The 23657-nt window shown below is 33.3% G+C and overlaps 1 protein-coding gene across 1 annotated transcript in view; it reads right to left on the bottom strand.

Annotated features, from left to right (window-relative positions):
• LOC109344982 (cation/H(+) antiporter 24-like) overlaps positions 4136 to 23657 on the bottom strand; it is a 23822-nt gene continuing 4300 nt past the window's right edge. The window contains exons 2-3 of the mRNA XM_019583724.1: positions 6018 to 7025; positions 4136 to 5402 (exon numbers count right to left, since the gene is read on the bottom strand). Of these exons, the coding sequence (XP_019439269.1) occupies positions 4311 to 5402; positions 6018 to 7025 (2100 nt within the window). The 3' untranslated portion in view covers positions 4136 to 4310. The remainder of the gene's footprint in view (positions 5403 to 6017; positions 7026 to 23657) is intronic.

Genomic DNA, 23657 nt, shown 5'->3' with positions numbered 1-23657 from the left:
GTTCATTAATTTCCTTCATTCGATCCGTTCATTAATTTCCTTCATTGAAATCTTGTCAATGAGGTCTTTAACATCTTTTGAATTGGCAAAAGGATCCAAGTTTCAAAAGGAAAATGATTGTTATACAAGATTTGCATGAGATGAAGAATTGATTTGCAAATTATTTAGTTCATTGATTTTCTTCATTCGATTCATTGTAATCTACCAAATCATTTAGTTCATTAATTTTCTTCATTCGGTTTATTGTAATCTACTAAATCATTTAATTCATTAATTTGCTTCATTCGGTTCATTATAAGGTATTTTGCCTCTTTGAATGAAGAATGAACAATTATTTTGGATGTTAATTTCTATTTTTTTTGTTATTTATCTGAATGGTTATTTTCTTTAATATTTTTGCAGTTCCATATTCATAAACACAATAAACAAATTAGCAAAACTTAATAAACAAAAAAAAAACAAATTAACAAAACTTAATGTTTAATATTTTTGCAGTTTCATATTAATAAACATAATAATATGTCAATTTACGTCATGGCAACTTCATGTTAATTAACTTATTTTCATGTTGCATATATTTTCATGGCAAGCTTTGGTATCCTATAGATTCTCCTGAATGGAAAAAATTGATTATGACTATCCTAGTTTTGGTTAAGAATCAAGAAATTTACACCTTGCATTGTCAATGGATGGAATTAACCCACATAGTGTTCAAAGTTTCTCCCACAATACATGACCAGCAATGTTGGTGATATACAACCTACCTCCTTCTCTATGCATAAAGCGCAAATATGTGATGTTATCTATGTTAATTTCTGGACATAAACAACTAGGAAATGAGATAGACATATATTTGACTCCAATAATTGAAGATTTGAAGGAAATGTGGGAGATGGACATAAATGTGTATGATATGTATAGGGAAGAAAGATTCAACTTCAGGGCTTTGTTGTTCGGCACAATCAGTGATTTCTCTGCCTATGGTAATAAGTCCGGATATAGTACAAAAGACACTTTACATGTCCTGTATGTGAAGACAATACTCATTCAATGAGGTTGGAACACTATAACAAAAATGTCTTCCTTGGCCATCTTAGATTTTTGCATTTAGATCATCATTATCGACGATGGAGAAAAACATTTGATGGAAACAATGAAGAAGGTCGTGCTCCTTTGCCATTGGCGGGTGACCAATTATTTTAAAAGCTAAATGATTTGAATAATAACTTTGGTAAACCTTTTGCAAAAGAAATTGTCACAAATGGGTGAAAGACAAGGTAAATATTCTTTGAATTGTCATATTGGAGATCATTATATGTAAGATATTTCCTCGATGTTATGCATATTGAAAAAAAATATGTTTGAAAGTATTCTTGGTATCTTACTCAATGTCCCTAGTGAGACCAAAGATGACTTGAATGCAAGGCTGAACTTGGTTAGTATGGGAGTAAGAAAGGAATTGGGACCGATAATGAAGGGAAAGTGTACATTTCTACCTTCAGCAGCTTATACTTTGCCGAGGAAGAAGAAAATGGAATTTTGTAAATTTTTTCATGGTGTTAAAGTTCCAGAGGGGTACTCTTCCAACATTTAGAACCTCATATCAAGGAAAGACCTCAAGTTAAAAGGTCTTAAGTCTCATGGTTGTCATGTACTTATGGAGCATTTCGTGCTTATTGGAATACGGTCAATTCTACCTAAAAAGGTTCGAGGAACTATAACTAGGTTATGCTTCTTCTTCAAGGCAATTTGTAGTAAAGTGATTTACCCTGAGAAATTACCTACATTGCAAAGACAAATTATTTTGACTTTGCATGAGCTTGAAATGTATTTCCCACTTTCCTTTTTTGACATAATGGTTCATCTAAGCATTCATCTTGTTCGAGAGACACAACTATGTGGCCCTTCCTATATGAGATGGACGTACCCCTTTGAGTGTTATATGAAGACATTAAAAGGGTATGTGAAGAACCGATCAAGACCGAAGGGTTGTATTGTCGAGCGATATGTTGTTGAAGAAACTCTTGAATTGTAACGAATACCTTACTGATGGTGATTTCATGGTAATTCCAAAGCCTCGATATGCAAAAAAAAAAAACATTTGGTAAAGGTATTACTGGAAATGGAATATTGACTATAACAAGAACCAAATTGGAGCAAATGCACTTATATGTTTTACATAATGCCGACGAGGTTGAGTCATACGTTGAAATACACAAGGAGATGCTAAGGAATTCTTACCCAAGTAAGAATGAAAATTAGATAATCGGTGTTTCATAAAGTGACTAAAAAATCACATTGATGAGGAGTTGAATGTAAATAAACATTCATTTTTGAAAGATTGAAATCGTTAGCCAATGGTCCAAGTATTCATGTCTTATCCTACACTGGTTACCTAATTAATGGGTTCACATTTTATACAAAAAACAAGATGATCAAAGGAAAATTCAAAATAGTAGTGTGACTCTTGTTGGTCGAACTTTACACATGTCAAGTGCAAAAGATAGAAACCCAATATATGCGAACATGTCATACTTTAGAGTGATTGAACGAATATGGGAATTGGATTACACCATGTTTCAGATGCCGGTTTTTTATTGTATGTGGGTTCATAACAACAATGACTTCCGAGTTGATGAGTAAGGGTTCATGTTGGTGGATCTTAATAGGCTAGGATATAAAGATGAGCTATTTATTCTAGCATCGCAAGCTCAACAAATATTCTATGTTAGTGACCCAGCTGATATGAAATAGTTCATTGTTCTTTTAACTAACAAAATAATCGTCAATAATATTGATGACCAAGAATATGAAGATATTGATGAATATGATCCTTTTTTTGGGACATATCAATCGCATGAGAGCAGACCAATTACAAATGATGATTTATATACAAGAGATGATCACAATGAAGGGCTTTGGGTGAATCAATATGTTCCTCCAAACAAGAATGACCTTACAAGCCAAAAACAATAAAAAAAAAAGGAAAAATTAGATGCAAGTAGTCTTTGTATAATTATAGCTTAATTTTGGTCGTTTGTAATTTGTATAATTTTGTTTCTTTGTAATTTGTGTAATTTTTTTATTTGTAATTAAGTACTCTGTCAAAACATAATTGACATGATATTCATTGTTTGTAGTCTATTGTATTGATGTTAATAAAATAAACTTCTGGCTTGTATTAATGTGTATGTGTTGTTCAGAATGTATAAATGTTATGTTGTTGATAATGTCTATTCTGCTAATAAATGTATATGTATGTATTAATTTATACAATTCAACAACGAATTCTAGAGGAAGCCTTGACATGCGCTGCTGTAAAGGATTAATACAACATCGCTTTTTATAGACAGTATTGTTGTACGTGCTTAATACCAACATGGTTATGTGTGTGTTGCTTGTTGTATTAAGATGTTGTTTGAGAATATTTATGAATAATACAACATCATTTTTCTGATAATGCACTGTTATATATATGCAATACAACAACGCAACCATAAGCGCTGTTAATAATACCTGTAAAATGCCCTATTTATGTAAGACCTATATGACAACGCTTTGTGTACAATGTGTTGTTGTATTTATGCACTATATGACAATGCTTTTTGTGTGATGCATTGTGGTATATATTCAATACAACAACATTTAAGAAGCGCTGTTAATGAGAACAATATACTACTGCAGTCAAACAGAAAGTGTATGAAAGTGTTATTTTATATCTGAAATGCGCGTTGTTGAACTGCAACTCTGACATAGTGAATAGAGTGTACCAACTGAATCACACCCTGAACATACCCTACCAATTAATTATACTTTTATATCATATATTTGATAAAGTAATGTAGCATATGATATGATGGTACCTAAACCCTAAGAAAAGTATCACATAGAAGAAAAACTATGGTAGAGAATATTAACTATTAAATAAACAACTTTATTTATAGTTTCAAAGTATACATCAAACTTGTACAACTATCGTTTTTTAAAAAGAAATGACAGCTTGTAATTGTTTTCTTTTTATTTCTTTTTTTTTCAAGTATGATGTACACACCTAGAGTAAAAAATACATTTTTTTCATCAAAATCTAAATTTTTCTTCTACTTATCTATTTTCTTATTAAAATATACAAGACATTGATAATAATGTGCTCTACATTGGAATTACATATTATCCATTCTAACTAGTCTTCCTATAAATACTATATGTCAAATATTCACAATTAGACTAGATACTCCATATCAAGAAATGACTAAGTAATATCTAAATGCTAAGTTAATAAATTCCTAGTGCAACATGTATCGACCTCAACTTTATGCTCTTAGGATTTGTTGTTGTATCACTAAAACAGAATGTGAGCCAGGAAAATCTGGAGAGGAAACAAAGTCTCCTATGAGTCCTAACTCTTCATTTTCACTCCATTCTGATAAACCAGTCAGAAAAATAGGGTTTATCCCTTGTTTCCTACCCACTATCCAAAGATCATAAGAACCATCATTGATAGCCCTAATTCCTGCTATTGTTTCTTCTCCACTCTTAACCACCAACTCTCTATATACCACATTACTATTCTTCTCATTTTTAACCCAAAACCATGTCATAATTCCATCATCAAGCTTCTTCTCTACTTCATTGTTTGCTACATTTGTATGAGTGAAAAACCGAATCACTGTTAGAGACACTTCAGGGTTTGAAACCATTCTATCTGCGTAAACAAGAGTCTCTCTAGCATCTGCACCTCCCAGAAACAACACAGCAAATTTGTGTTTAGTAGATTTGTGACGGGAACTTCCTATGTTGGTGGATTGAAGAAAACCATTGTCAACCAAAATTGCAATAGAGCAAGGTGCATGATCAAGGACTTGTAAATTTATAAGCCTGATTACATGGTTATGAACACCACCCTTGTTGAAAGGTAATATGATTAAAGAAGCTTCGTGTTCTAGGGCTAGTAGACAAATATCTTGAAATATTGATTTCTTTGGGGACACTGAAGTGAAAAATTGGATCTTCACAAACTCTCTAAGATCACTAAAAAGCTCAAGAGTTTTTATAGCATGTGACCATCGATAAATGCGTGGAACTTCTTGTTTGGAATGGTCTATGATCAAAGGGTTAGCACGACCAACAAGTTCAATTACTCGAAGTGCAAAAACTGAAAGGGGTGCATCTAATGTTGCATTGGAGATATCAAGTAGATTGATGAGACCAGTTATGCTCCGAGTGTCAAAAATGCATACTACCATTGTAAGATCATTCTTTGGAGGGTTGTGTTGAATGTTCCTCCTTTGGCTCACTATGTATGGCCTTGTAGGATCATATAATATGGAGATTAGAGGAGTGAAAATTGCACTAAATATTGTTGTTATAAGTACCAATAATGTGAAGCCTGGTATCTTCAAAATCTGTTTACAAAGGCACACAAACCAAACATAGTTGGGTTAGTTCTTCGAAATTTGATCATTGTCCATATAATTTAACTTTCATGTAACAAAATATTTTGAACATATTATAGTTCATAATGTATTTTCTAGTTTCAAATAAAAAATTATAATAGATATTAGTTAGATTAAACTATTTTCATATTATTGGTGTTCTTCCACAATAAAAATATGACATACATAATAACTCATTGGTGTTGATAAAAATATGATATGTGTGACAATCATTTTATATTTGATATTTTTATTAAAAAATAGTAGTACTTAAAAGAATTACATTAAACTTTTATTCATATATAAACCAGTAGTAATATATTTTTATTTGTCTTGCGCTACATTGACATGGATAAATTTGTCTTGAATAAGGAAAAAATATTTTGACATCAAAAGAATGATACCAATAATTTTCTTTTTTTAAACTTGTGTTATGATGTGAACAAAGAGAATTAAAAGATAAAGAAGTATGTTAGAGAATAAAAATATGTTGTTAATATTAACAATATTGCATAAATAATATAACTCGAACCAAATTATAGAATATGTAAAAGTAAAGATAAAGAAATATAAGGTGTAACTAACCTTTTTGTCCATCATATGCACAAACAATATAAGCTCAATTTGGCCTCTCAAACTCATAATGAAGCTAAGGGTTAGGCCATCTCTAAATGGAATCCTCCAATAAATTGCAGCAAACCATGTAGAAAAGAATTTAGTCAAGTACCCAGTTAAAACCATGGTAAATAATGGAACCAAACTTGACCAATCAACATTACTCATAGCAAACACATCTGTATAAGATCCTACCATAAGATATGAGAATGGTATAAGTAAGTCATTCATAATTGTCTCACTCTTTTCAATTATTGTTGCTCCTAAACGAGGCCCATCTGGAATTACTAACCCCAACCATAATGGTCCATTGGCAATTGATATGCCTAAAAAATCAGTTATAAATCCCATCACTAAAACCCCTAGAAGAATGGCAACCACAAAAGAATGATTAACTGAACCTCCTTCTGGAATGTTATCATCAATCCATACCATTATAGGCCTAATACAAAACAAAATAATCATTATAATTACCACAAGAGAAATCATATACCACAATGCATTTTCAGGTCCTGCTTCTCCTTGTTTTCCTGCCTCAAATACTACAACAGTAAACACACCAAATGCATCTCCAATTATTGCCATAGCTAATGCCATTCTTCCTACATCTGAGTTTAGAAAGTTGAACTCTTTGAGAACATTATAGAGAACAGGAAATGCTGTAATTCCCAAGTATGCTGCTATTATTCCTATTGAAGAATTTGTTGCCATTTCTTTTTCCATTGTTTTTCTCATCAATAGACCTACAACAAATACTGCTGTTGTGGGAATGCTAATGCCAACTAATGCTACATATAAGTGCACTTTTCCTGTTTTTCTTAAAAGGAAGGGATCCATCTTCACACCATAGATGAAAACATAGAACATGAATCCCATTACTCCAAGATTTCTTGATAGGTATTCGGCTCCACCATGTATTATATAATGTTTAAACCATGTGCTGTGTTTCAGAACAGAAGGTCCAAGAACGATGCCACCCTTCACAAAATGAAAATTGTAACAGTATCAGGTGAGAAAAGTGGTGTAACAGAATACATTATACAACATCTTGATTAATAGAAATAGAACAAGTTATTAGATTATAAAATGAAGCATCTTGATTGTATGAAATGGAATAAGAAAGGACATATTTGAATATCTTATTGCTTCCTTTTATGCTAACTTCATGTTAAATGCTACCAATTGAATATTGGCTAAAAGAAAAAGATGATGAAAAGACTTTCTTGAGCAAAGCAAAAAAAGAAATTGCTAAAAAGAGAGAATTTCTAGCCAAGTAAAAAGAGGTGGCTATGGTGAAACCAACATTAATGTTCTTTTCCCTTTGGCCACATAATCTTCAAGAGCTTTGACTATAAATATGAGTGTTTCATGTCCTTTACTTCATATTCTCTCTTCTTCTCTTGTTCAAATAATGTGAGGAATATTTTAGTGTTTAAGATATACTTGAGAGAGAGTGATATTGGGTGTACTTGGGTTTTGGGAAGTGAGTGAAACACTTATAGTTCTCTTTTATCATAGTGAAATAATCCTTGTTGCTCTTCAGCTGTGGACGTAGGCAAATTGCCGAACCACATTAAATTATCGGTGTCATTTTCTCTATTATATTTTCTTCATGGGTCTTTCGCTCCAACAAACTGGTATCAGAGCTCGTAGAGCTCTTGCATGCTAAGCCGTACGATCTAAAAGGAAATTCTTAGTATGCTCTTTGTTCACAACATTGTCTGATCTTACACATCAGAACATAATTGTTCTTGTTACTGGAAAGGTATAATAGTGTGAAAATGCATGTCTAGGAAAGTTTTGTCTTAGGAAAGACCTGGTATTTAAGTGTGTCTGTTAAGACTCACCTCTCTTTCTTGGGAACTTTCCTAGTGTATGTTCATAGACTACGATATTGTTCCGGTATATGGTTATCATGATGAGTGCTAAATTTGATTTGGAGAAATTTAATGGAGAAAATGATTTCAACCCCTGGCGATTGAAGATGAAAGCTTTACTAGTTCATCAAGGCTTGGGAAAAGCCTTGAAAGGTAGAAACAAGTTATCAGAGAATCTGACCGAATACGAGATGGATGAAAACTAGGAAAAAGCACATAGTGCAACTTTGTTATGCTTGGGAGATGAAGTTCTACGAGAAGTGTCAGATGAAACTACAGTTGCTTCATTATGGTTGAAGTTGGAAACTCTATACATGACGAAGTCACTCTCCAACAGGCTGTATTTGAAGAAAAGAATATATACTCTTCAAATACAGGAAGGAAAACCCATAAAATATCATTTGGATGAAATTAACAAAATTATTCTTGATCTAAAGAATATTGATGTTAAAATTGAAGATGAAGACCAAGCAATTTTTCTACTATGTTCCCTTCCAATTTCTTATGAGCACTTCAACGAAACATGATGTATGGTCGAGAAGATCTAACCTTGGATGAAGTAAAGGCGGTGTTGCACTCGAAAGAACTTAAGAAAAGAGTATCAAACTTGATATCTGAAGGCTCAGGTGATAGTCTTTTTGCTAGAGGAAGAATAGAGAGGTGAAATCAATTTGGTAAAAGAGGGAAATCTAGGTCCAAGTTTAAAGCAAAACCTAGAAAGTATAAATGCTTTCATTGTCACAAGGAGGGGCATATAAGAAAGAATTGCCCATAGCGCAAAGGCAAGGAAAAGATTTATGAATATGGAGATGCAGATGTAGCAAATGGCTATGATAGTGCAGATGCACTAATAGTTTTAGAGCACGACTCAAAAGATGAATGGATACTTGATTCTGGATGCTCATATCACATGTGTCCTATTAAGGATTGGTTTTCCACTTACCAACCCTTAGATGGGGGCAAGGCCCTTTTGGGAAATAATGCTCTCTACAAGGTTATCGACATTGACACAATTAGAATCAAGATGTTCGACAGAATCGTAAGGACGTTGACAAATGTAAGGCATGTTCCAGAATTGAAGAAAAATATGATTTCATTGGGAACACTAGATTCAAAAGGTTATAGCTACAAAGGTGAAGGTGGAGCTATAAGAATATCTAAAGGCTCTATGGTTGTAATGAAAGGAAATAAAGAGAATAGTCTCTATATGTTACAAGGAAACACAATCACGAGTGTTGATGTTGTCTCCTCAACATCTGTTTCTAATGTCACCAAACTATGGCATCTAAGAATGAGTCATGTCAGTGAAAGAGGTCTAACCGAGTTGGCCAAACAAGGATTAATATGCGGTCAACAAGTCGGGAAGGTAGACTTTTATGAACATTGTGTTTTCGAAAAGCAATGTCAGATAAAATTAAATATTGCAGTTCATCAAGCAGTAGGCCCATTGGATTATGTATATTCTGACTTGTGGGGTTCTTCCCAAGTACCTTCTCATGATGGTAGTAGATACATGTCAACATTCATTAATGACTATTCAAGGAAGGTGTGGATCTTCATTTTGAAACACAAAAGTGAAGCATTTGTCAAGTTCAAACAATGGAAAACCTTGATCGAAAAGCAAACTGGGAGAAAGATCAAGAGAATGAGAACTGACAATGGTCTAGAATTCTGTAGCAGAGAATTCAGAAATTTTTGCAAGGATCACGGTATCGTCAAACATTATACCGTGAGACACACTCCACAACAAAATGAACTTGTAGAATGAATGCATAGAACCATACTTGAAAGGACAAGATGTATGTTGTCAAATGTTGGATTGCCAAAAGAATAATGGGCGGAAGCTATTAGTACAGCTTGTTACTTGATCAACAGGTGTTCATCAACGACCATTGGTTTCAAAACTCCAAAAGAGATGTGGTCGGGTATTCTGGCAAATTATGAAAATTTGAGGATATTTGGTTGTTTTGCATATGCTCATAACAAAGAAGGAAAATTTGATGCTAGAGCATTGAAATGCATTTTCTTGGATATCCTGATGGTGTGAAAGGATATAAGTTATGGTGGCCTGAGAAAAGAAAGTGCATTATAAGTAGAGATGTTACTTTTAATGAAGCTGAAATGTTAAAGCCTCATACAGAGTCATCAAGTGAAAACGAAGATCCTAATATCTTGGAGAAGGTGGAGTTTGAGGTGGAACCAACAAAAGAAAAGACATTTGATCAAAAAGAAGAAGTCCATGATGCATGTGCTGATACAAATATCTCTCAATTACAACATTATCAGTTGGCTAGGGATAGGCAAAGGAGACATATAAAACCTCTATAAAAGTATGGCTATACTGATCTGGTGTCATACGCTCTAAATGTTGTTGATGATATTAGTAATTGTGAACCACAGTTATATGAAGAAGATATCAACAACAAAGAAGCTTCCAAATGGATTTCTGCCATGACAGAGGAAATTGACTCTCTTCATAAGAATCATACTTGGGTTCTTGTGAAGCAGCCGAAGGCTCAAAAGATTGTTGGATGCAAATGAGTCTTTAAAAAGAAGGAAGGAATCCCTGGGATTGAAGATGTAAGATTCAAAGCGCGATTAGTGGCCAAAGGTTTTATACAAAGAGAAGGCATCGATTTCAATGAAGTTTTTGCTCCTGTGGTAAAACATAGCTCTATTCGCATCCTACTTGAAATTGTAGCTCATTTTGATCTAGAACTTGAGCAACTAGATGTCAAAACGATATTCTTGTATGGTGAGTTGGAGGAACAAATCTACATGAAGCAACCTGAAGGATTTGAAGCTCAAGGGATGAAAGATCATGTTCGCTTGCTGAAGAAATCTTTATATGGCCTAAAACAATCTTCCAGACAATGGTATCGACGATTTGACACCTTCATGCTTGAAAATGGATATTCCAAAAGTGAACATGATAGTTGCGTCTACTACAAGAAGCTTTCAAATAAGTCATTCATATATTTGCTTTTATATGTTGATGACATGTTGATCGCATGTAAGAACATGTCAGAAATTAGAAACTTGAAAGCTCAATTGAGCTTAGAGTTTGAAATGAAGGACTTAGGAGCTGGAAAGAAAATTCTGGGAATGGAGATTCAGAGGGATAGAAAAGAGGGGACACTCTTTCTGTCACAAAAGAAGTACATTGAGAAAGTGTTGGAACACTTTGGCATGCAAAATTCTAAACCAATCACTACTCCATTGGCGACTCATTTCAAACATTCAATGGCATTGTGTCCACAAACTGAGAATGAAAAAGATGAGATGTCAAGTGTACCTTATGCTAGTGCGGTTGGAAGTCTCATGTATGCCATGGTATATACTAGACCAGATATTGCTCCTGCAGTAAGTGTGATAAGCAGATATATGGCAAATCTTGATAAAGTTTACTGGAAGGCTGTGAAGTGGATTATGCGCTACCTGAAAGGTACCACAAATATAGGGCTTTTGTATAGTAAAGTCAAAGATGTTGGAAATAAGATCACTGGAAATGTTGACTCGGATTATGCTGGAGATCTAGATAAGTGAACATCGCTCACCATATATGTCTTTACATTGTGTGGTTGTACTATTAGTTAGAAAACAACACTACAATCAATTGTTGCTTTGTCTACAACTGAAGCAGAGTACATCGTAGTAATAAAAGCTGTAAAGAATAGGGATGGCAACGGGCACGGGTGGGCACGGGTAGTAGCTACCCGCTACCCATACAAAATAGGAGAGCATTACCCATATCCGTCCGTACCCGTACGGGTACCCGTGTGTGGGTATTCGCTGGTATTTTTGAGTGTCTGCGGGTACAACGGATACCTGCAGGTTTCCAATATTATAAATGAATTTTTAATTTTTTTACTTCTATTATGTTTCAAATGAGATTAAACTTAATTATTTTTGTACATTTTGATTGAGTATTTGGCAAAACTGCTAAATTTATTGGTTTTTCTATTTGTGTGATTTTTTGTTCTTATTTCCTTAACAGAAAGTATATATTTTCTTTGTAAAAAATGTGTTTCTACACATGTAATAATATTTGTAGGGTGTTTCACTACCAAACTCAATAAAATAAGTAAACAAAGTAAAAGGAAAAAATGTACATAGTGTAATGAATATTAGAATAATGTACTTTTTATTTTAATTAAATATATTATATTAATCATATACATAACGTGTAACTGTGGGCACGAGTACCATAATAATCTTACTCGCCCGTATGTGCTACGAGTATTTCTAAAAACCCATTTATAATACCTGCGGGTACCCGTTTGTGACTCGTACCCATTCCCGTATGGGTTTTATCCACAGGTATGGTTTTTTTTTGCCATCCTTATTAAAGGAAGCCATTTGGGAGAAAGGTCTAATTGAAGAGGTGGGTATACAACTCGAAGAAACAACCATCTATTGTGATAGTCAAAGTGTTATACATCTGACAAAGAATCCAATGTATCATGAAAGAACTAAGCGACATAGTGGAGAGATGAGTTGTTAGAGTGGAGAAAATACACACTGCAGATAATCCGGCTGACATGACGACGAAGCCAGTTCCAACTACCAAGTTCAGACATTATCTGAACATGATTAATGTTCAGAATATCTAATGAGCATGAAGAAGAGTAACAGGAGAATAACTATGATAGTCTTTTAGCCAATGTGGAGATTTATTGAATATTGGCTAAAAGAAAAAGATGATGAAAAGACTTTTTTTAGCCAAGCAAAAAAAGAAGTGGCTAAAGATCATCTTGAAGAAAGAGAGAATTTTTAGCCAAGTGAAAAGAAGTGGCTATGGTGAAACCAACATTAATGCTCTTTTCCCTTTGGCCACATAATCTTCAAGAGCTTTGGCTATAAATAGGAGTGATACATGCCATTGTAACACACACCAGTACTTAGCTTAGTGCATATTTTCTCTTTTTGTTCTCCTGTTCTAATTGTGTGAGAAATATTTGAGTGAGAGTGAAATATGGTGTACTTGGGTTTTGGGAAGTGAGTGAAACACTTGTAGTTCTCTTTTATCATAGTGAAATAATCCATGTTGCTCTTCAGTTGTGGAAGTAAGCAAATTACTGAACCACATTAAATTATCGGTGTCATTTTTTCTATTATATTTTCTCCATGGGTCTTCCGCTCCAACACTACCAAAGAAACTAGATAATGCTACACAACCAAGGAAAATATGCCCCGACTTTGATGGAACACAAGAGTACTTATTGGATTGAATAAAGTGGTAACCTCGGGATGAAAGGATTCTTAATCATTGAGGGGTGTTATATATATGAAATAAATTATGTGTATTATGGTTAATAACTTCTTACAATATATAAATGTTGGACTCGACTAGTGATCCTTGTTTCATTGTTGTTAGCACATGGGAAGAGTGAAAAGCTATAAGAGTGTGAAACAATACGTCTTGAATCAAAATTAAACCTTAAGGCAATAGTTACATGAGTTTTTTCCACTTATAAACTCTTTTATTTTTCCTCAAGTTCGGATAACACACACTTACCGGTCCACTCCATCTTAAGTCCACCATGTTTCAACTGGACCATCGGCTCTAATACCACTTGTTGGACCCAACCGCAATTGGGGAGCCTCCAACCACCGGGGAGTTCCATTGTTAACGAGGCATGGAAAGAGGGGAGAGCCACAAGTGAGATATCACGTCTTTAACCAAAACCTTAAAACAATAGTTCATGAGTATTTTTCACTTAGAAACTCATTAACTTCTCCTCTTACATCTAATGTAAGACTTAACACTTGAATAAATCTAACAACAAATTATGTCGATTCATTCATCATTTGTTTTAAATTTAAGAGATAGATCCATTTTAGTTTAAAATCATGAAACTTTATGTTCTATAACAGTAGATGTTGGGACCTACTTATGTAAGCCTGAAATAAGTTCGTTTAGGTTGTACTTGGGAGTTAAGGAAAATAGAATGAGAGAGATCAAATAGTAAAAAGGATGAATGGAAGGAGAAATAATGGTAAATCAAGTTAAACTTCTCCCTTGTTTATGAATGTAAAAGTTAGATGGGGACAATGAATGAATAACTAAAGTAATAATAATATAAGAATATTGTGTTACTCTCCCTTTAAAAACCTATTTAACAATGAGAAGTTGTAATGATAAAATTTTAGTAAAGACATTTAATTACTTTGACATGTTTGTTTTCAGAAAAAATCCTAACTTGAGGTGTTGCTTCCGTAGCTTGCAACAATTCTAAATGGCACGAAATAATCCTTCATGGCTGAGTCACGGCCAGGTCGCTCTCTTTAAGATGTTTCGTGACACTGCCCAAAATATGCAGGCAGACTATCAATCACGCCATCCATAGGATAAAATAATCTAGATCTCTGTTATCAAATTATTATTGCACTGTAAGAACTGATCTCGAATACACCCACCACAATATGGCTACTAATGCCAATTCTCGAAATTATCACAATATGGCTACTTGTGTCAATCCTTAGTGCCACGGAAAGAAAGAGGGAAAAGTTTGTCGGAAATGTATGGACGGAAAATATGAGGGAAAAAGAAAATGTTGAATGAAAGCGCATTCAACTTGGGGCAAGAAAATATGAAGGGAGAATGCTTCTATTTATAACATGTGATTTTTCCAAGTTTCTCATTTCTCCTATGTGGGACTTGAGAGTTGTTTTTTTGTCAAAACTCTTCTATGTGGGACTTTTGAGTTTTTTAGATTTCACACCCAAAAGTTCTCACTAATGGCTTCCAACAAAGAAAGTTCCAACAATCCCCCACTTGAAATTCAAAAATGATTTCCGAGAATTTGTGTGGCCTCAATAAGATTCCATATAAACAAAGGTATCATGCGACTTGAACCTTTGCATAGTGAGTAAGATCCAGATTTTACTAGAGTGACTCGTAGTCTTGAACTCTATCTCCGACATCAAACCACACAACATTTTTAAAGGTGTATTCGATAAAGCCCGTGCGTTAAAGGTCATGCACGTCTATCCTAGTATAGTGAATGCTCTAGAAATTTATACCCCAAAATTTCATAGGTCCTCACTTCCATATTCATATTGGTGAGTCTATCAAGAGCCATCCTTTAGTCTAGATACTCCACTCCAATTGAAGTATAGATCTCATTAAGAGTTCAATTCATCCTTACATATACTGCAAGAATTAGAGGTGTCAAAATGGACTATTTGGACGAGTTCGGACTAGCCCACATCGGGTTCGGGCTAAACATTTTATGCATATCAAATTGTAGCCCAGAACCGCCCTAAGCGAGTTGCGAGTTGTGGCGATTCGGCCTGCATAATACTAAAAACATTATTTATATTTTAACAAATATACTCTATTTAAAATATATATATATATATATATATATATATGTATGTATGTATGTATGTATGTATATATATATGTATGTATGTATGTATAGTTTGATATTAATGTATAATTTTTTTAACACACTTGTTATGTTCAATGCAATCAAACTTATTGATTTAATATCTTGTGTTTGAGTTAAGACGTGATGTCAAGTTCATGTAAATGATTTTTAACATAACTCATATTAAATCTCTCATTTCTATTGGACTCTATCTCCCTCATACAATATAATTTGTAATTTCACTTTAATATATAAATATTTAGATACTATCAAAATATTATCATTTGGTTTATAGTAATGATAATATAGACTCAAGTTTAGAATGAATTTCATATGTCAAAGTGTAATCCCAAATGTAATATATGATTGTTATCCTTTACTTTCAATATGATGATCTTTTGCATGTTATTTATCAACACTTTTAGTATGAACTATTATGTTAAATTTAGTTGTGTGAAATCTATGGTAAACAATTATATTTTCTTTTAGTTTTGTTGTAAAACTTATTTTCTATATTATGTTTTTGTTGTAGAAGTTAAATATAATTAAATACACAATTAAGAAATGAAAAATAGAATCTATATAGTTTAATGTCTTCTTATTTCATTTGATACACTATTTTGTTATTGTGCTCAAAAGGATATAATGCAAAATAATATAATACTTAACTTTATAAATTATTGTAATTTATAAATATTCATGTTATAGACATTACTCTATTTTTATTCAAAGTTCATAACATAATATTTATCATATATTTTATCATAAGTTATTTTGTAACATAATATTTATCATATATTTTTTATCATAAGTTATTTTGTAAGATAATTTTTACCTAAGCCTGGCCCGAGCACGGTGTTAATATAGTCTAGTCGAATCGGGCTAAAAAACCTGGATTCAATAAAAAGTACCTAAAATGATATCCAAACCCTATAAACTTTCAGACTTTGGTGACACCTCTAGCAGGAATCGTGCTTCTCATAATTTTGAAGCATGTTCATTCTCATATTATTTCACAACTTTTTATTACTCATTGAACCTATTTAGTGGGATATCGAGTCAGTTAGGTTGCATTACCATCATGAGTGATCTTTGTCCTAAGGGAAATAGTCTCATACTCTTAGAAGTATTATGAACTTTCTCTCTAGCTAGTCCTTTCGTCAAAGGATCTACTAAGTAATTCTCAGTGCGTACATGATTCACTCTAACAACTCATGTAGAGAATAATTCTCTAATGATACCATGTCTACAACGTATTTATCGTTTCTTAGCGTTATAAAAGCGGTTCCCAATTTTTACAATAGTCATGATACTATCACAATGGATCAACACAACTGGTATTAGTTTTCCCAAAGGGGAATCTTTGCAAGCAAGCTTCTCAGCCAACTTGCTTCTTCACTCGTTGTTACTAGTGCTATCATCTCAACTTCCATAGTGGATTGAGCTAAAATAGTTTGTTTCTTGTTAGACTCTAAATAGTTCATATCATCATTTATTGCTTTTCGCCACAAATCAGCATCCAAAGAAGTCAAAACATCTTGGACAGTTTTTGGATTCTCCTCCATTATTAGATCATATAATGAGGTCTATACTCTATAACAGTTGTTTCTCTTACTTCTTCTAGGTTCTATTTCAAATCTTTCATTTTTTATTATTATCTCTAATCATAGGTATGTGACTAGTTGATATGCCCCCACAATTCCTCAATTTAAAAAAGAATTTATTTTCATTGAAGTCAACATTGTTAGACTCAATGATCACTTTTGCGTTAAGGTCATAAACTTGTGCGCCTTGTTGTTTACAGCATACCCAATGAATACACATTCATAGGTTATGTGAGTTTAACTCTCTAAGTAGATGTGGCAAAGTTATCCATAATCCACAACTCATCCAAATTCATCCAAATTAAATTCATCCATAAGATCTAATGGATTTAAATGGATATAATCCAATGGATAATATTGATAATGGATGGATTCAAATCCATCCATTATATCCAATGGATATCCATGGATATATCCATTTGGATGGATATCCAATCCATCCAAAAAACCAAAATTCAAAAATGATTTTCTTTGCTTTGGAATTTCACTTAATATTTAAGAAAACTAAATTCAGGCAAATTCATCCATGATTCTCACTCTCATTTTTAATATTTTATTAAATTGATATCGATTATATGACATGTGTATGTAATTAATATTAAAATTTTATTCTTAAGTACATAAGATATATAAGTATGAGAAAAAATGTATGCACTAAGAATGTATGAGTTTTATATACTATCACTATGTCATCTACATTTATATTTAATCATCATTGACTCTTCAAAAAAGTAATCCAAATGAATGATGAATTATGTAGTGATTATGTATAAATATTTACACTCACAGTGCATAGATATTACACTCTATAAGTATATTTTAAAAAGTTTACACGTAGAACCTTAAACATCACATACTTGTAGAATATTGGGAAACAAAAATTTCTATAAAAGTTCAGAAAATTACTTTTTAAATTTTGATTTTTAAAAGTGTTTTATAAATGATTTTAGAAGTAATTTTCAAGAAGGTGATTTTAAAAGTATTTAGTTGATATAGTAATTTTTAAAATAATGATTTTCTTCAATAGTGTTTTCAGTTTCAATAATAAAAATCAAAGAGATTGGATATTCATCCATCCAAATCCATGAAAATGGAGTCATGGATAAATTGGATGGATTGGAATCCATTGGATATGAATGGATTAGATAACATAAAATATAGTATAAATAGATTTATATGGATTGATGAATGACTTTCCATTCATCCATTAGCATCCAAATCCATCCATTTGCCACACTTATCTAAGGGCATACCATCAGAAATGATTTCATGAGCAATTCTATGTATCTCATAGGATTGAGATTCTACTAATTTATTATCAGTCATATATATGATACTTGAGGTAGTTGCTAACATCATTTTTTGTCCCAGCTTCCTTAATATCATATTTCTTTCTTTCTCAAGTGCATACCAAATTAATTTGTCAGACTTGCATGATCTGTAGTAATCATAGAGATCATCTAACAACACATTCAGAATAAAATTCTTATAGAGGTGATCATTTTCATTCCAAAAAGCTATATCAATAGCTAGTTTATATCTTTCCTGTTTTTCAGCTTTTTCCGGTAGCATTAGGACATCGGTTTTCAGAACGTGTGTAAATTTTATCATAGTGAGGAAAAATTTCATCTTATGTTGTCACCGTTTGAAGTTAGTCCCATCAAACCAAAATAGTTTGTTCAGGTCAAAGTTGTTTGGTCTAGTAATATTATCTACCAATGTCATTGCAGTAGAAATGTCTTAAAATTATTATTACCGTAGCTTGTAACAATTCTAAATGACACGAAATAAAACTTATTGGCTGGGTCACGACTAAGTTGCTCTCTTTAAGACGTTTCGTGGCATTGCTCAAAATGTGCAAGTAGACAGTCAACCACGTCGTCCCTAGGATAAAATCGTCATGATCTCTGTTATCAAATTCTTACTGCACTGTAAGAATTGATCTCGAATACACCCATCATAATATGGCGACCAATGTCAATTCTCGAAATTCCCACAATATGTCTATCAGTCCCAATTCTCGAAATTCTCACATTATGACTATTTGTGTCAATTCTTAGTCTCACATAAAGAAATGGGGAGAAATTTGTCGGAAATGCGTCGACGAAAAATCTGAGGGAGAAAGAAAATTTTGAATGAAAGCACATTCAACTTGGGCAAGGAAATATGAAGGGATGAACCTTCTATTATAACATGCGATTTTTCCAAGTTCCCCATCTTTCCTATGTGGGATTTGAGAGTTTTTTTTTCAAAACTCTTCTATATTAAACTTGAGAGTTTTTTAGATTCTGACCCAAAAGTTCCCACTAATGGCTTCCAACAAACCAAGTTCCAACATGAGTGAACTGTGAAAAATGGGCATGTGGAGGATTTTAGAGGACTCTAAAAAACCTTCAAAGTCTTTCTCGTTCTCAACCAACTCTCAAACAAGAGAGACATTTTATAAAATTATCCATTTCCTTTCTCTCTAGACTAAAACTCTCAAACATAATCTTAGTTTCTAGTGACACGAATGATGTTTATTGTCTTAATTGAGTATTTGTATCACATTTAAGTTTAGATTTATGTAGTTCATTTATGATTAACTGAAGCTTCTATATTTGTAATGAATGAATATGAATAGTCCAAGAAATCATATTAAACTTGAAGAATTACACATGAAAATATCATGCTTAAGGGTAAGAAATCTATTATACCAAATGTTGAATTATTTGATTGAGATTGATATGATTTGATTGTTGTGATGATTAGAACACCTAGTTTTGTCCAACTCATTTTTAGATATTAAGAAAAGGTTTAAAGGACATTCTAATTAATTTTATAGTTTATAAAGTCAAATAATTATTTTTACTAATTTATGTGTATTTTTGGACTTTATAAAGTCACTAATAGTTTTTGTCCAAAAAAGCACTTGTACTTTTTTAAGTTAATTGAAGTATTCTTACCCTATCTTTGAAGTTATTAATATTCTATGGGAATTTGTAAAATTAATGAAATATTTTTATCACAAATAGGACATAACTTTTTAATTATTTTGATGTCTCAGAACCAATTTTATCTTATTTTAAAACATTTGGTTATCGAAAATTTTGTTTTAATTAATTCATCATTTTTAAAAAGTATTTAATAGAGACATTTTCGAACTGAGTACAATAAATAGGAGGAAAAATGAGAAAAAGAAAAAGGAGAGAAAAATGATTAGAGAGGGAAGAAATATTATATGAAAAAAGTCAAAAACAAATTTTGCATTTTTTTCGTGCCCAACAATCATTCAAGGCTTCGAATTGGGTCCCAATTTCCTTAACGCGGAAACTACCAAACTAAACCTATAGTTTTCCACATGTTAGATTGTCATTCGCAAGCCGCCAAACCAGGTGTCAGTTTTCCACGTTCGACCAACATCATTATAGTGCAATAATTTTGTCGACCCTTTCTTTTACTACGCCACTAGACACTGTTATATCGTAATCATTTTAAGCTTTTTTCACGCGTCTTTCACGCCATCCTGTTTGGGTATACCGTGTGTCTAGATAGTGACTCGTGCCATCAAATCCTTGTTTTGCATGTGTCGTTCCTCTATTTATAGCATCTCTTTGTGCGCTTCTAGATCTTTCATGTGGTGACGCCATATGGTACCACTATGGGTGAGTATTTCATAAAATGTTTTAGATATATATTTTTCAGGGTTTAAAAGAGTTGCAGATTATGTCATATATTTCCTCCCGATCTAGTTTGAGAAATTGTCAAAATTATTAGTATTGTATTTGTCATCTCATGAGATAGGGAATAATTTAGAGCCAATGTTGCATCTTTTCTCTTAACATCGCTATTAAAACTATTTCATTATATTTTTTATTAAAAATAATCTTTAATTGAAATGTATTCCCATTAATTATTATTAAAAAATATTTTATTGATTTAATTAAAAATAATTAATAAAGAAATTAACTTGGGAATTTAATAGAAAGGTTTTGGCTAGTGTCATGTCTTTTTTTCTGTGGTGAGTTGAGATTGTGGTCATTAGTATTGTATTTGTTATTTCCTAAATGAAAATGAGGTTCACGACCAATATTTTTCCTTTTCAATTAATTACATTCTAATTTATTAGATAATTTCTTAAATAAAAATTAATATTACTAAATTGTTAGAATTTTTGACAATTTATGGGTCACAAATATAATTCTATAATTGTGTTAGATAATTCTATAATTTTTGACAACTTATATTTTTGACAATTTATTATTAAGGATCTCACTAAAGTTAAGTATGACCAGTTGAAAATTGACATGTACTGATCATATTCATGTAATTTTCATGCTACACATTTCATGATGTATCTATGTCATTTGGTTGTGTTAATGTTGGTGATCATTGTTGAATTAGTCATGATTGATATGGCGAAGTTCACTGTGATTCGATATGAAGACAGGACTAATGGACGGGATAAATCGGGTATGCCTAAGTCATAATGGCAATATTTAAGCGCACAATAAGGATAACACGTACGGAGAATCATATGTGTGACCAGTGGGAGATTGTTACAATTTCTGACAATTTATGGGTCACAAGTATAATTCTATAATTGTGTTATGGTCATTATGTAATTAGCCAAAATATAAAATGATATTCAGTAATTAATTTGGTGGCTAAGGGCATATGTGTCATTAGGGGTGTCAAAATGGGTCGCCCGGCCCGTTTAGCCCGCGCCCGCAAATGCCCGCAATAATTTAAGCGGGTCGGGCATGCCCGCAATTGGTTAACGGACAAAAAGTCATGCCCTGCCCGTTTCAAAACGGGCTAACGGGCGGCCCGCGGGCATTTTCCTGTTTACATTAAAAAAACAACAATGGTGAATGCTAAGTTATCAAGTACATTATGCAGTAAATCAATAGATTTTACATAACCACATTACATAATAATTCAAAATAATAATTCAAAGTTTCTATAATAATAATTCAAAACATGTCTCTCTAACCATATTAGATAATAATTTTCTCTAACAAGTATGCAATAATAATTATAAAATAACCAAACAATAATAAAGTCTTGGATTAAAATTTTAAAAGTGTAGAATGTAATGCCCGCGGGCCGCCCGCGGAGCCCGTTTAAAATGCCCGCTAAGAAAGCGGGCCAACGGGCCGGGCAATATGGGCTAACATGCAAAAATATCATGCCCTACCCACATTTTTTTGCGGGAAATGCGGGCTGGCCCGCGGGCATAGCCTGTTTTGACACCCCTATGTGTCATGAAATATTATAAGTGTAGATACCTTCGGGCAATTTCTGATTTGATGAAGGGACTGAATCAGAATTATTGCAACTAAAGTAGTAACCACTACGGGGTTACTTTTATGGGTTATGGTCCCCATTTGTAGAGCAACATGTTTTAAGTGTAATAAGGAGAATAAAGGTGGGTTAGTAAAAGGTTATCCATAAGGTGAATAACCCACCATAAGGAGAGAACTCACTCTCAACACACAATACACACTCTCAAGAACTAAGGCTTTCTCATTCCCCTCTAGAGAAGCATAAGGAAAACCATTTGGCGCTCTATCATCTGGAAGATCATCGCACCCTCATACCTTCGAGATTTCGGAAATGGCTCAACAAGGTATGTTCTTCATCTTCACCATGAACTCATTTGGGGTTTCTTCGGTCTGGACCATGGTTGTTCCATTTGGGTTTATGTATGAGCATAAACATTAGGTTATAGGAACAAAGCCATGGTCATAAGCACTTCCGCGTTTAATCTATGGATTTCGGATGGAGAAATTTTCCAACAAGTGGTATCAGAGCCACCCCAATTTGATTCATGGGTGAAATTAGGGTTCTTGCTTTTCTTCCCCAAATCTAGTTTGATTTAGGGTTTTGGTGTTTTGTTTATGCCATGAATCGATTAAGAAAACCCTTTTATGCTTATCCATATGAACATAAAAGGATTTGAAATGTATGAATGTTGTTTTCTGCTGTTTTTTCTTGATTTTTTGGATGTTTTTTTGAAGAACAACGATGCAGAAATCGCACTGTTCGTTTTCTGTCGCAGTGCTCTCGCTCAAGCGAGAGTGTCTCGCCCAAGCGAGAGTGTCTCGCCCGAGCGAGAGTGGCTCGCCCAAGCGAGAGCTAAACAAAAGCATTGGCTTCTAATTGCGCTCAAGCGAGGAGATCCTTGCCCAAGCGACAACTCGCCCAAGCGAGTATATGGGCGACATAAGGCTCACTCAAGCGAGAAGGTCTCGCTCAAGCGAGAGACAAGCAGAAGCATTGGCTTCAATTGCACTCAAGCGAGGGTATCTCGCCCAAGCTAAAGTGTACCTCGCCCAAGCGAGAGTACAATAAGGCTTATGGGGCTTTGGGATCTTTGTGCATTGATTTTAATTATTATTTGGTTGTCCATTAAGGTTGTCTATTATTTCAAGCGAGCCAAATGAAGTGAAATGTCACCAAAGTGACCTCTTCCATGGATATAACTCATGAGGAATATTGGATGTAAGTGTGTATGGTCTTTCATGCGGATTTTAGTTGGCCCAAAGGAAAGTTAATATTTGGCTGAAGATCATATACACCTGTGATGATAAACATGTCCTAATTCTAACGTTTTATACATGTGCTGATTAATCAATTCAAAGAGGGATTCGTCAGTTGACATGTCTTATTATGAATGTTTGATCATTACAACAAGAGTACCACTTGCAGTTGATATCATTGTCCAAAGACTTGATATTGATGGTGCACTAGGTATCTTGATTTGGATAT

This window comes from Lupinus angustifolius, chromosome LG04 (assembly GCF_001865875.1).
Source record: "Lupinus angustifolius cultivar Tanjil chromosome LG04, LupAngTanjil_v1.0, whole genome shotgun sequence".
Taxonomy (NCBI): domain Eukaryota; kingdom Viridiplantae; phylum Streptophyta; class Magnoliopsida; order Fabales; family Fabaceae; genus Lupinus; species Lupinus angustifolius.
Note: the sequence above shows the minus strand (reverse complement) of the source record. Positions and strands in the feature narration are given on the sequence as shown.